Genomic DNA, 14,331 nt, shown 5'->3' on the forward strand with positions numbered 1-14,331 from the left:
ATACATATGCTGTAGAGAATGTTTCTTTTATTTCAGGAATTATCTCCTACTTCAGACACAAACTTAGCTCGATCCTTAATGAATCTAATGGACTGCATGATGGATGAGTTTGCTGACGAGGCCAAAATTAAAGCCATGAGTGAACGTGATGTTTTCTCTTGGTTTGAGGTAGGCAACAGTGATCTTTTTAACACATAGGCCATGTCTACACTAGACAGAAACTTCGAAATGGCCATGCAAATGGCCATTTCGAAGTTTACTAATGAAGGGCTGGAATACATATTCAGCGCCTCATTAGCATGCGGACGGCCGCGGCACTTCAAAATTGATGCGGCTTGCCGCTGCGCGGCTTGTCCAAACAGGGCTCCTTTTTGAAAGGACCCCGGCTACTTCAAAGTCCCCTTATTCCCATCTGCTCATAGGAATAAGGAGACTTCAAAGTAGCCGGGGTCCTTTCGAAAAGGAGCCCCATCTGCACGAGCTGTGCAGCAGCGAACTGCGTCAATTTCGAAGTGCCACGGCCGCCTGCATGCTAATGAGGCGCTGAATATGTATTTCAGTCCTTCATTAGTAAACTTCGAAATGGCCATTTGCATGGCCATTTCGAAGTTTTGGGCTACTGTAGACATAGTCATAGAATGTTAAGTCCCAGGTTGTTCTTTACAGCCCAGAATGACTCCATAAGAAATAAAATTGACAAACTTTGCTCATCACAATAAACTTCCTGTAATTTTATCTGGGAAAATTATCTCCTTATTAGGTACTTTTTAATTAACATACATTTTAACTTTTCATGTCTGATTCACAGAAATAAACTGTGAAGAAGTTTCATAGCATCTGACTCTATACTTGGACTATGATGAGCACCTAGTCACACGCCTAGTAAGGGCAGGTAGATAGGGAGTTACGAGACTTTGTTTCCATTCTTTGCCTTGTAGTAGGCCATATTTAAGTTTTTGATGTGATTCCTGCACCTAGAATCCATAGAATGCTAAGACTGGAAGGGACCTTGAGAGGTCATTGTGTCCAGCCCCCTGTTCTGATGGCAGGACCAAGTCCTGTCTAGACCATCCCTGATAGACATTTATCTAACGTTTTCTTAAATATCTCCAGAGATGTAGATTCCACAGCCTCTCTAGGCAATTTATTCCACTGTTTGACCACCCTGACAGTCAGGAACTTTTTCCTAATGTCCAACCTAAACCTCCTTTGCTGCAGTTTAAGCCCATTGCTTCTTGTTCTATCCTCAGAGGCCATGAAGAACAAGTTTTCTCCTTCCTCCTTCTGACAGCCTTTTAGATACCTGAAAACCACTGTCATTTGCCCTCCCTTCTTCTTTTTTCCAAACTAAACAAGCCGAATTCTTTCAACCTTTCTTCATAGGTCATGTTCTCTAGGCCTTTGATCATTCTTGTTGCTCTTTTCTGGACCCTTTCCAATTTCTTCACATCTCTCTTGAAATGCGGTGCCCAGAACTGGACACAATACTCCCAGCTAAGGCCTAACCAGCGCAGAGTAGAGCAGGAGAATGACTTCTCATGTCTTGTTCACAACACACCTGTTAATGCATCCCAGAATCACGTTTGCTTTTTTTTGCAACAGCATCACACTGTTGCCTCATATTTAACTTGTGGTCCACTATAACCCCTACATCCCTTTCTCCCATACTCATTCCTAGACAGCTGCTTCCCATTCTGTATGTGAGAAACTGATTGTTGCTTCCTAAGTGGAGCACTTTGCATTTGTCTTTATTAAACTTCACCCTGTTTACCTCAGACCAGTCCACTTGCTCCTTGCTTCTGCAAGCTTCTTTGAGATATTTTCTTGTCAATGATGATCTTGAGTATATCTCTCAAAATCATATTCTTTGCTGTAGTCACATCAATGGTTAATCAGAATCCTGGTGTGATCTTCCAGCCAGCAAGCAGCATGCTGAGTTGAGCTGAATACTGCAGAAATGGAGCAGGTCATGTGGAATGAAGGGTAAATATTGCTTAGCTTTAAGAGCAGGTTAGACAGACATCTATCAGGGATGGTCTAGATGGTACTTGGTCCTGCCATGAGGGTGGGGGACTGGACTTGATGACCTCTCCAGTTCTAGAGTTCTATGATTCTAACCAGCAGGTAGCTTCCAGTGCACAAGAGAAAAGTGGGAAGTGAGTAGGTAGAAGGTCAGGAAAATGCAGGCCCAAGATCCGTAGTCTTGGAGGACTTTAAACCTGAACTTTGCTACCTAGGTATTAGCTTCATCTTGAATTCAAAGTAGGTAGGTCAGAGCCTATCTTAAAGCAAAATATTGGCTATAACCTATGCCCGAGTTCAAAGCACATGTAAGCGTGGGCATAAGAGTTTTATGTGACGATGATTTGAGGGGAGGTTAGGAAGTTGTCATAAAATCTGGGTGTGAGACCAATAGCAATAACCAGCCTACAGTGGCTTAGCTCCTCGGAGCCCCAGACTGCCTTCCCTGCCCCCAAGCTTAACCTCCCTGAAACCGCAAATCACCCCCACAACCCAGAATTCCCCCAGCCTCCCACCACCTGAATGCCCTCTGCCTTCCTCAGAGCCAAGTACCCCCAGCCTCCCCACCTGAATGCCCTACCCCTTCCCCAGTTGCCCACCTGAATGCCCTTCTCCACACCTAGGTATCCCCAGCCCTCCCCTCTCCCCCAAAGTCAGTGATGGAGGTTTACTGACCTGCCACCACAGGGGCTGCACCAGCTAGAGCCACACTGGCCCACTGGAGCCACACAAGCTCTGTGCTGGGCCTCTGGGACCGCGCAGTGTCTCTGGGACCACACCAAGGCAGCAGGAGACAAATTTGCAGGAGACATGCCGGGACCGAAGGAGCGGCTCCCAGGTAGAACCATACATGCACAATGCAGAGGGAAGGATGCTTCATGTTTGTGGCTCTGTGGAGCTTCATTTCACCATCCCCACTGCCAGGGAGCATATTGGAATAGTCATATGCAGCTTGGAGCTGCCCAGCCACCTTCCAAAATGGCGACACCAGGAAAAAAGGTGCTGGAACGCTGTTCCAAGGCATTCTGGCAGAATAAAAGACCTGCCTATTAACATCAAACTGAACCTATGAAAGAGCCATTAACTGGTAGTGAAACCATTTAACAGGCAAGTGTCACCCCTGAATTTACTGACACAACCAGTTGTGCTTGGCTATGTTTACTGGACCTTAATTTGAAATTTGAGTTAAATTCTTCATTTTTTTTTTGCTTCCCGCCACCACCCTGCTTTTCCTTTTAGATAGCTGGATAGATGAGTTTCCCTTTTACTTCTATTTGATGAACTAGTTGTACATGAGCCCTCCACCAAAACCTCTAAAATTTGGGATGCTCTGGTCTGGCAACATCCATGGTATTCAGACTTCAGGGTGTATTCAAAAAAAAAAAATCAAACCACCATGACTGACATTTTTTATTTCCAAATTAGTGCTTGTAATTAGGTACCTTCTCAAGTACATTCTTTGCAATCTGGCATGTAGTGGAAAACATGCTCCATTTTCTTTAGAAAGACATTTTTGAAGAGTGGTTTTTTTTAGCATCATTTGCTACATTTGGGTTTAGTGATTTGGCTGGAATGGGTGAGCAGAGAGAAAAGGTAGACAGTGGGGAGGGAGTGTGATCTGGGCAGGTTGGAGATGGTGCCTGGGCAGAGCAGGGATAGAGCATGTGTGGTACCACAGGCTGGAGAGCTTGCTTCCCTCAGCAGCAGCTTCACCCACTGCACATAAATGGGAGCCTAACATGCCATGAAAGGGATTTTCATTCTATGTAGGTTGTTGATGTATTGAAAATAAAAATTGAAAAAAAAATTCCATGTTTTCAGGTAAATCTGTAGTGCCAGGTACTGATGAAGGACAGAAGGGTAGCAGCTTCGTATTCTCCTGTTCAAAGATGTTTCCAATGGGGAGCTTTAGTCTTCTCTCCAGCTTCTTTGCACTTGCTAAAAGCCCACTATTGTGAACAGTTATGCCCATTTTTGACTTTACTGCTGTGAGTAGTTCTATTGATTTCAATCAAGGGAGTAAAGTTAAGCATATCTTTAAGTGCTCATAGGATTGAGGCCTTTGGTGGGGCAAAGGGCAAGCAAGGCAGTACTTTTCTCCTACACAAAAAGGTGCCAGAACTCAGGCCCCAAGCCATCCCCTCTTTATGCCCCCCCACAGCTTAACCCTCCTCCACAGCTACAAACCGGCTCCCCTACAGCCGCACCCTGCTCAACCTGCCTATGCAGCCCTGATTCAATGAACACCCCCCCGCCCTAGCAAAACGCCCTGCGGGGCCATGGCTCAACACCCCTGAACCCACCCCCTTCCCTGGCTCAACCCACGGCCCTGGGTCAACCCCCTGCATGGCCATGCCTCCCAGGCTCAACACCCCCCGACCCCACCCCCTGTGACCCCAGCTCAACCCCCCCACCATGGCCCTGGCTCAGTCCACCACCTGCTCCATCCCTTCTCCCCCACAGTCCTGCTCAACCCCCCGCATGGCCCTAGATCAACCTGCCTGCCCCACCCCTCCCCTGGCTCAACCCCCTGTGTGGCCCTGGCTCAATTCTACCCCCCTGTTCCTCCCACAGCTCCAATCTACTGCCAGGCTTAACCCTCCCCAACTGCCCCCACCCCCAACACAGGACTTATATTTCAAAAGACGCTCCATGTGTTTCTGCTGCTTCCCTGGCTGCATGGCTCCCCCCACATACAACCGCAGAAGCAGCTCCCTGACCTGCACGCTGAAAGAACAGGAGTCAATTTTATTGATTTAATGGTCTGGCTGGCCATTAAGCCAATTAAATTGAGTCCTGCTTTGTCCTCTGCATGCAGGGAGCCAGAGGCAGAGTGGCAGCAGTATTGCCTTTTAAAAATGGTGCCAGGAAAAAAGGTGGTGGAATGCAGTTCTGCTGTGTTCCTCCACAAAAAAAGGCCTGAAGTAAAGCAATGATAAATAGTGCCCATAAAAGGTGACCTGGTAAAATACTGATACTGTTTTATGTATTTTATTTATTTATTTATTTATTCAAGAATGTAAGCTCCTTGAGTCAGAATGCTAAGCTCCTTTATTTTTTATTGAGCTGTTGAAATTCAGGAAATAAAGAAATGAATTGCTGTTTTTTTTAAAAAAGACAAGCCAATGAATAAATAAGATCACATGTTGCACTCCCATCAAAGGCTTTCTCATGCACAGGAAGCAACAGGAGAACACAGATTAAGCTGATATATCTGTGCACTACATTCTCTGTCATATTTCATTACCACTTTAATATGTTATTGAAGGCTACACCTCCCTGGTCCAATGCAGTTGAGACCTGATAGGTTCTGAAAAACAGAATTCGCTGGACCAGAGATGGTCCAGGGCTTCTGCCCCCGGATGTCCCAGCCTCCTGCTCCCCTGGGACTCTGGTCTCTATAGGCTACCATGGGGCCTCAGCAGGGACTCCAGACCCAGCCTCATGCTCTGGCAGTAGCCTCCAGAGATGGTGCTCTGGCCAGACCCACAGTATTCTTTGGTCCTGCAACAGCCTGCTGAACCATGAATGTTCCTGAACAAGAGACTACCAAATTTTTCAGTTTCGTTCTGTATGTGTTCAATGTATATGTTACAATATTAGACCCAATCAGCTTCTGCTTCAATCACTAACAATGATCTCATTCATTTCAATAAGCAAAGGATAGCTATACTGTAATACACTGCTACTGAAATACTACTATTTTGTATTCTTTCCCAACCCTCTACGCTAGGGTATTTTCCTGTTTTCACTGACTTGGTCTGTTGGAGCTAGCTGTAAGGATGATGATCGACTAAAATTTGACAAGATTGTGAGAGAATTACTTAATGGACCAATTAGTGAAGAAACAAAAGAAAAGTATAAATTGCTGAGTGATGTTGATCAACTACCTTCAAAGGCTTTAACAGTTCCATTTCCTACAGAGGGAACAATTTATGAATATCGGTTTGTCAAAAAGGTGAGGAATAAAAAACAAAATGGGACACCCATTTTGAAGTAAATCTTATCTAAAAAATAAATGTTATCTCTGTGATCTTTAAATGGTATCATTTCAGCTGCACAGATTCTCTCATTCAGTATGAATGGGCAACAGTGCCTCCCACCTGTGAAATTTAGAGCCAGTCCATTGTTGCATCTCTGTGACTAAGCTCTGCCCATCAACTCAGATCATCACAATTTCTATTTCTGGTGGCAAAATAAGTGGGCAGTTTAGTTTCTACCAAATACTTAGTTTTATAACTTTTTAATTATAATTCATTTTCTTGCAGGAATGGCTTCATTTGAGATCCTGCATCTTTGCTACCTCATGAACTGAGGAAGCAATGCAATATTCAGGTTCCAACCCTCTGATTTCTCCAATACAGCACCTCTTGCGTGGGGCCTTTCTACTTATCACAGCAGAGAAGCTGTGAAAACATTGAAACAAGTCCTTTTTGTACTATAGATAGCATTTTGGGAACCTCAGTTACTGAGCCATGCCCTGCTACCGCTCTGATCTTTGGTCTGCCAGGGCATAGGGATTGTAAAGGTGAACTATGCCTTTCTGCCAAAAGCCACCTGCCTTTTTAGTGATATTTTGCTTTGAGTTGGAAAGGTGTTCTAGGTTCTCAGCCTCCCACCCAAAACCATAACCCCATTATGAAAAATCTTAACAAGGAGCCTCAGATGTTGCCAAATGGACCAAAATTTTTCACATAAAGAAAGTGGCAAGCAAGTATAGGTGGTATGCTTCTTGCTTGGAAAGAGATCATTTAGATCTGGCTTCATGAAATCACTGACATGATTTGTAAGCAGACCAATGGCATCTAGTAATTCATAGCTCTAAGAAAGCTGTGCTAAACCTTTGAATAGGTAAAGAATATTGTGAAGATATCTGGTGCAGGTGTCCTAAACAGATACCTTGTACATCAAAATGTACAGAGGAGTGATTATTTGGAGAAACAGTGAAGAAATTGGCATCTGAGATAGCACAAAGCTATGAGCATAGCAATCCTTTGGTGAATTTTAACTCCAAGATATTCAAAAGTTAGCATTACCCTAACTTAGGGGAAGAGTTTGGAGAAGAAACTTCCAGAGAAACCCATACTAAGAAACACTTTCCATTCAAGGTAAATTGTTCCTTCTGCATTACTGGAAAATAGTTTTCACATCATTTTGTGCTGTTGACCAGTGTTCCCTCTAATTTTGTCCATCCATAGATGGAATAAATTTTGTTATGTGCACCAAGGTGTGGGAGATGTGCGCCACCAGTAGCAACACATGCTGCCCTCAGCAGGTGGCTGTGGATACTCTACTAATCATCTGGGCAGCACCTGAACCTCCCATGGGTGGCTGCCAGAGTGCTCAGGGTAGAGGGAACACTGCTGTTGGCCCTTTTACATTTGAGCAGCAAGTCATAGTTTGGAAAAGAAATTGGTGATAGATAATTTTGTTGCCATTTTGTTTACAGAGAATGTACAAAGTTCTGTGTCTCTGAACCAAATAGCAGGAAACAGCTTCTTTTGCTCACTGCACCAAGAACATACTTTTCTGCCTATGCTGTAACAAAAAAAATGCCTTTCCTCAGGTTTCTGCCAGGACAAGGCATACATTTCAGCTGCTCACACGCGTGTCTCTTGCAGTCTGTGTTCACTTCCTGTGAATTTTCACATCTCCACCCTTTACTCACCTGGCCACGGTACCAAGTTGAACTTTGCCTAGATGATCCTAGCTTATAATCATAGAATCATAGGATTGGAAGAGACCTCAGGAGGTCATCAAGTCCAACCTCCTGCTGAAACAATCCCAACTAAATCATACTAGCCAGGGTTTTGTCAAGCCAGGATTTAAAGACCTCTAGGGATGGAGATTCTGCCACCTTCCTAAGTAACCCATTATAGAGCTTCACCACTCTCCTAGTGAAATAGTTTTTCCTAATATTTAACCTAGATCTTCCCAACTATGGCTTGGCACCATTGTTTCTTGTTCTATCATCTGTCACTACTGAGAACAGCCTCTCTCCATCCTCTTTGGAACCCCCCTTCAGGTAGTTGAAGACTGCTATCAAATCCCCCCTTGTTCCTCTTGTCTGTAGACTGTATAAGCCTAAATCCCTCAGTCTCTCTTCACAAGTCATGCGCTCCAACCACTTTATCATTTTTGTTACCCTCTGCTGGACTTTGGCCAATGTGTTCATATCCTTTCTGTAATGGGAGGTCCAGCACTGGATGCAGTACTCACCAGTGCTGAGTAGATGTGAACAATCACTTCCCTAGAACTGTTTGCAATGCTTCAACTGATGCACCCCAGTATGCCATTAGCTTTGTTGGCTACAAAGGCACACTGTTGGCTCATATCCAGCTTCTCATCCTCTATAATCCCCAGGTCCTTTTCTGTTGAACTGCTGCTTTGTCACTTGGTTCCCATCCTGTAGCAGTGCTTGGGATTCCTCCGTCCTAAGTGCAGTACTCTGGATTTGTTGTTGAACCTCATCAGATTTCTTTTGGCTCAGTCCTCCAATTTAGGTCTCTGTGGACCCTGTTCCTACCCTCGAGCATATCAAACTTTCCTCTTAGTTTAGTGTTGGGTTAACTTCTGGGAAAATTCCATTAGGCTTTGTTTTAGGTGTTGCCCTTACCTGTCTGTGACAGTTGACTTAAACGGGGAATGCATCAGTTTAAAATTTTAGCTCAAGCCATATGAAGGTTTCGCCTCCTCATAAGAGTAGCAGTTCTTACTATCTCTGTAGAAGGCTTTAGCATAAAGGATTATTCCTGTCACTTTGAAGATACATCCCAAGCATCTGAAATATGCTTTTCGGTTTTATTCTGTTCAGCTGATTGCATCCAAAATGTCAGAACTCAAGGTCCTCCAATTTGTTGCAAACAGTCTGTTAAAATTGTGCACCAGTTGGTATGGTAAGCATCTGGGAATCCTTCAAAAGTTTCCTGATGGTACTGTGGGGGAAAGCATATGAACTTCATCTGGGAAAGGTTTGCAAAGTAGGCTCCATTTCTCTTCAGAGGCATCTTTTGATAGAAAAGTGTTTTCAGGTGGCTTCCCAAATTATTCCTTAAATTGTAAATATCTTGTAATTCTTATTTATGTCTGTTAATCTACTCTGATTGATTAAATCTCTGCATATGCTTTTTCTGTCTGTATCTATGGCTCACAACTCACTAATGAGGAGAGATGATGTGCAGCAAAATGAGAAATTTCTTACCTGATCACTTTCTGTCAGCAACTTCTTTCTGTATTCATCTCACTCAGGTAGTCTGGTAAATGTCAGGAGTATAATTTGTTAACATTTGAAATTACGGCTAGTCAGTAATTACAGATTGTTGTCAAAATGCCAATATTTGGTTGCTGGAGCATTACTGCTCTTTTAATGAACTCTTTTGTTGCCTTGAGATAAAGGGTGGGGCTTAGTACCCGAAACTCTAGTCACATTGGACTGTAAGAGCTAATCTACATTATCATGGAAGATCAGCCTGCTCAGGGTAGATCTTCTGAGCTTTGATATTGCTTGTGCACAAAATCAAGCTCTCAAGGGGTCAAAGTTGACCCCTGTGCACCTTGCAAGAGGCGATGAGAAGGGAAGGTTGAAAGGAGTTACTTTCCCATTGACCTTCCTCTGTTAAGACAGACAGGTTAGTCTAGCGTAGATGTCAATTTTAGCTACGCAACTGGCATAGCTAAAATTGTATGTCTGTGGTTGACTTCTATGTCTAGTGTCTTCAGCGTTCCACAGAGAAGTATTACATATTAATGGCAAATTAATGAGCAGCAGAGAAGCTGCTAAAAGAGAGAAAATCATCAGGTAAGAAAGTTCTCATTGTATTTTTCATTAGGGGTAATTTTTTTTATTAAAAGTTACAGTAAAGCCACATCTACACTGCCCCTCCCTTTCAGGAGAGGTATGCAAACTTGGCCAATCAAAAATGCAAATGAGGCACAGATTTAAATATCTCGTGCCTCCTTTGCATACTCCCATAGGGTCTTGCTTCTGAAAGAGCTGGTTTTGAAGGCCAAAACAGCTGTGTAGACAAGGTTCATTCAAAAGGAAGCCCTGCTTTCAAAAGCATCCTTCTTCCTCAATTTTTTCAGGAAGAAGGGTGCTTTTGAAAGAGGGGTTTCCTTTCGAATAAACCCCATCTAAACAGCTGTTTTGACTTTCAAAAATAGCTCTTTTGGAAGCCAGATCCTACGGGAGTATGCAAAGGAAGCACGAGATATTTAAATCTGTATCTCATTGGTTTTAATGATCAGCCACATTTGCGTGCCCCTTCTGAAAGGGAGGGACAGTGTAGACATAACATAAATATTTATTTTCTTTAGGACTAAATCTTCATGCATTTGTTCACTTAAGCAACTACTGCTTTTCTACGTTTTTGGGTATTCTGATTTGAAAGTGCAAAACTGATTGAGTGTAGTCCGTTTTTGATACTGAAATAAACAGAAAAATAACTTTTAGTAAAGATTCTGCTTTAAGTGTTCATCTATAATACAATTGCCTATTTTAATGCAGAACTTTTTTGGTTTTACTGCTTAGTATAAAATGTTTGCTTATTCATATCATTAAAACAGGGAGTAGGAATATGGGAACCTTGGGTGGAAACACTTAAATCAGCTCCTCCTATACCTCGAGATATGATGTTTAATGAAATCATTGTACCAACTCTGGATACTATTCGATGTTCTGCATTAATGGAGTTGCTGACAGTGCATCAAAAACCTTCTATATTTGTCGGGCCAACAGGAACTGGGAAGAGTGTCTATATTATTGTGAGTACTTTTTCTATTTTTTTTAAACGAAACTATATATCCTTTAAAATCTTTATGGTGAGGAGTAAACTGCCAAAATTATAACTACAAGCAAATTCACAAAGTACTAGATAATCAGATGTGCAATTATGGATAATGTTAGTTTTGTTTATTAAACATAGATGTCAGACAAGTTCGCCAGTTTAAGTAACTGTGTTTTGTTCATTCTTCGCTATTTTTTAAATTTGGCTTTCATCCCTACATGTTGTGGGATAAATAATAAAGATATGGTCAGAATCCAGTACCTTGGCATGTAAATTAATTTGAAATATACAAGTATATTATGAAAAATGTTTCTGAGAAATTAAATTCTGCATAGGGGTTCTGCTAAAACATCACTTAAGCCGTAATTCAGAAAGTCCTTCCTATGAAGCAAAAATGTAAGCACGTCCATATAAGCATATAATAAATCTTGTTACCATTAAAGTTTTGCTGAACTGAAGCCTTAAGCTCTGATCTAGTGAGATATTGGCATTGCTCAGGACATGCCGATAAAACCTTAACTTTGTATGATTGCTTCTATTTTATTAATCTGTTCTAACTTTGCTTTTGTCCTATGAGGAGTGGCTGAGAGGTTTGCAGGAGAAAAGAGTGAGGGGTGATTTGATAGCAGCCTTCAACTTCCTGAAAGCGGGGCTCTCAAGGGGATGGAGAGAGACTGTTCTCAGTAGTGACACATGGTAGAACAAGGAGCAATGGTCTGAAGTGACAGAGGGAGAGGTGTAGGTTGGACATTAGGAAAAACTGTTTCACCAGGAGGGTGGTGAAGCACTGGAATGCATTACTGAGAGAGGTGGTGGAATCTCCATCCCTAGAGGTTTTGAAGTCTCAGTTTGACATAGTCATGGCTAGGATCATTTAGTTAGGGTTGATCCTGGTTTAGGCAGGGGGCTGGACTAGATGACCTCCTGAGGTCTCTTCCAGCCCTAGAGTTCTGTGATTCGATAATCACAAGATCCTTTAAAAGTTCTAGTGTGTCTCTTGTGCAACTGTATAGACTTTACTAATTCACCACATAAAATAAGTGTGCAAAGTAGATAGCAAATTCCATCTGACATGATTTTTGTGCATTTAAGCTAACTTGGGAGAGCCAATGGGACCTTAACTAATAAAGTCCATTTTAATGGTTTGTTCCTTGTCAAAATAGTCTTCCGGATCACTTTTAGCAAATGGCCTTTTATTTAAGTGCTTGACTATATCTTAGATTTCTTGATAAATCTGGCCTTCATTTATTGGAAGTGTACAAGGTGGTTAAAAACAAAATCTCTTCGTTAAAAATAATCAAAAATTGTATATAGCTGAGAGGAAAAATAATGATACACAGATTGATTCTGCAATGATACTCTTAAATTAGAGAATAAACAGGGTTTCAGGAAAAAATTAGAACTTACAGTTGAACTGCTATTGTATATTCATCTTTGAAGAGTCTGTCCCTGTTCACTGTGGAAAATATATCAGTCCCAACATAGGTGAAATGTGACTTATGCATGGTTGCCCAGGAACACAACCTATGCATAAGTCAGGGGTCTAATGTATGTAAAATTTGATGGAGAGGGGAAGCTAGCTAATTGTAAACAAATTATCACAATGCTTTATAGTACTCTGAATGTTATTACAATTGCTTTTGCATAAATATAAAAACAGAATTATTTTCACAGTAGTGTTGCTTACCTCTAGGTGTGCAAATACCAAAGAAAAATATTCAAGAATTACTTTTTCCCCAGCAAAGCTGTTTTGAGTTATATTTAATTATACATGTATGTGAAGTTAAAGAGAGAGAAGATGGGTGAGGTGTACTATCTTTTATTTGCCCGACTTTTGTAGATGAGTGAGGCAGCCTTGTCTCTTAATAGAGATTGATCCAGTAAAATATATTACTTCACCCACCTTCTCCCTGTAATATCCTGGATCTAACATAACTACTTACTGCATTCATTATCTATGACTTGTATCTTTATGGTCTCATATTAAAATTCTCAGCTTTATTTTCATCCTGCAAAGATTTCTTACTCTCTCCTGTTGATAAATAAAGTGTTATTAATACAATTAATCATTTTGCTAATGCTGTCTGTGATTAGACCAGTTCTTCATGGGTGTTATTCAGGAAAGTGACCTTTTTCGATAGTGTTGATTCTTATTTTTATTTTCATTAACAAACTGGAAAAATAAATTTGCAAAATAGAAGTATGGTGGATTTTGTTTAATTTACCTTCAGTGTTTCATACTGATAAAGTATTAGGAAAGTATAACTGAATAATTAGTTGCTGAAATTTTATTACTTGTGAAAATGGAAGTGCTGTTGTCTAGTGCTGACTTGAAAAATACAAGCTTTTCCAAGCAAGCTTTGCTAATATTGCTCATTTTAACTGCCATCTGTTATAATGGACCTTCACTGGATGGATAATGACAATCCAGCCAATTTATTGAACTTTCAAAGGGTAAAATTCTCCTAATTTTCGGGGGAGCTGTTTAATGTTTTCTTTTCCACTTAAATCTTTTGAGGCCCTCCTCTTCTGGTAAGGGGGCAATGGTTCAAAGACTTTCCCCTACTCCACCCACCATGCTCTGCACAGGTGGGGTTCTGCACTGGTTCCAGAATAAGTACTGAACGGGCCATCAGAGTGGTCTGGGAGAGGCATTATTGAATAAATGTGTATTCAGATTCAGTTGCCGCAGTGATCAAGTGCTACATCACGTTGGTCCTTTGCATGGGTTATAGGGAGGTATATTCTGTCCTGGAATTTCCCACATGGTACCTGGGATAAAAGTCAATAGAACTATGTTGACATTAGGAAAATAATTTTACAGATATAGAAATTCATACTAGAACATCCTGGAGGAGAAACAGCATCAATTTTTACTAAATGTGCCACATAACAAATCATTGACAAATCATATTTGAGTACTATATTTAGAATTTATTTAGTGACATTGTTAATTAACTCAAAAGTAATCTCTTGTATTTTGTACACATTACGTTAAAATTGGAACAGTTGTATTTGATACTACATCTTTACAGGTACTTTAAAAGAAGACAGAAGCAAAATACATGTGTAATTACCTTTCAGAGAGGTAAGCATGTAAATCTGTTTAGCAAAAACAACACTGTTCTAACAGTCATGTCTCAGTCCGTATGTTTATATCCCTGCATCTGACAAAGTGAGTGGCAACTCAGGAAAGCTTATACCCTAGTAAATTTTTTAGGCTACAGTTACATGAGCGAGTTTTGCCAGCAAAACCCTGTTTTGTTGACAAAACTCGTGGCGCTTGTTCACATAAAATGGGATTTGTCGATAATATCTGGACAAAACAGAGTGCTTTCACTGGCAGTGCTCTGCCTCAAAGCTTTGAGACATAATGCTGCTGTTGACAACAAAGCTGTTTGGCCACTCTGGGGGGCCTTCTCTGAACAGACAGGGCATCCAGAACAATCGGCAGCCCTGTCTGCTGTGCTTGTGGGTGCCTCCTTTGTCGAGACAGCAGCCTTGCAGTCCAGCTGATTGTTAG

The 14,331-nt window shown here is 41.5% G+C and overlaps 1 protein-coding gene across 1 annotated transcript in view; it reads left to right on the forward strand.

The window, feature by feature from the left end:
- The window catches only part of DNAH7 (dynein axonemal heavy chain 7), a 267,061-nt gene that overhangs the window by 148,682 nt on the left and 104,048 nt on the right, over window positions 1-14,331 (forward strand). Inside the window, exons 33-35 of the mRNA XM_075001322.1 lie at window positions 37-168; window positions 5,756-5,980; window positions 10,588-10,785. Of these exons, the coding sequence (XP_074857423.1) occupies window positions 37-168; window positions 5,756-5,980; window positions 10,588-10,785 (555 nt within the window). The remainder of the gene's footprint in view (window positions 1-36; window positions 169-5,755; window positions 5,981-10,587; window positions 10,786-14,331) is intronic.

This window comes from Carettochelys insculpta, chromosome 8 (assembly GCF_033958435.1).
Source record: "Carettochelys insculpta isolate YL-2023 chromosome 8, ASM3395843v1, whole genome shotgun sequence".
In the NCBI taxonomy this organism is placed as follows: Eukaryota; Metazoa; Chordata; order Testudines; family Carettochelyidae; genus Carettochelys; species Carettochelys insculpta.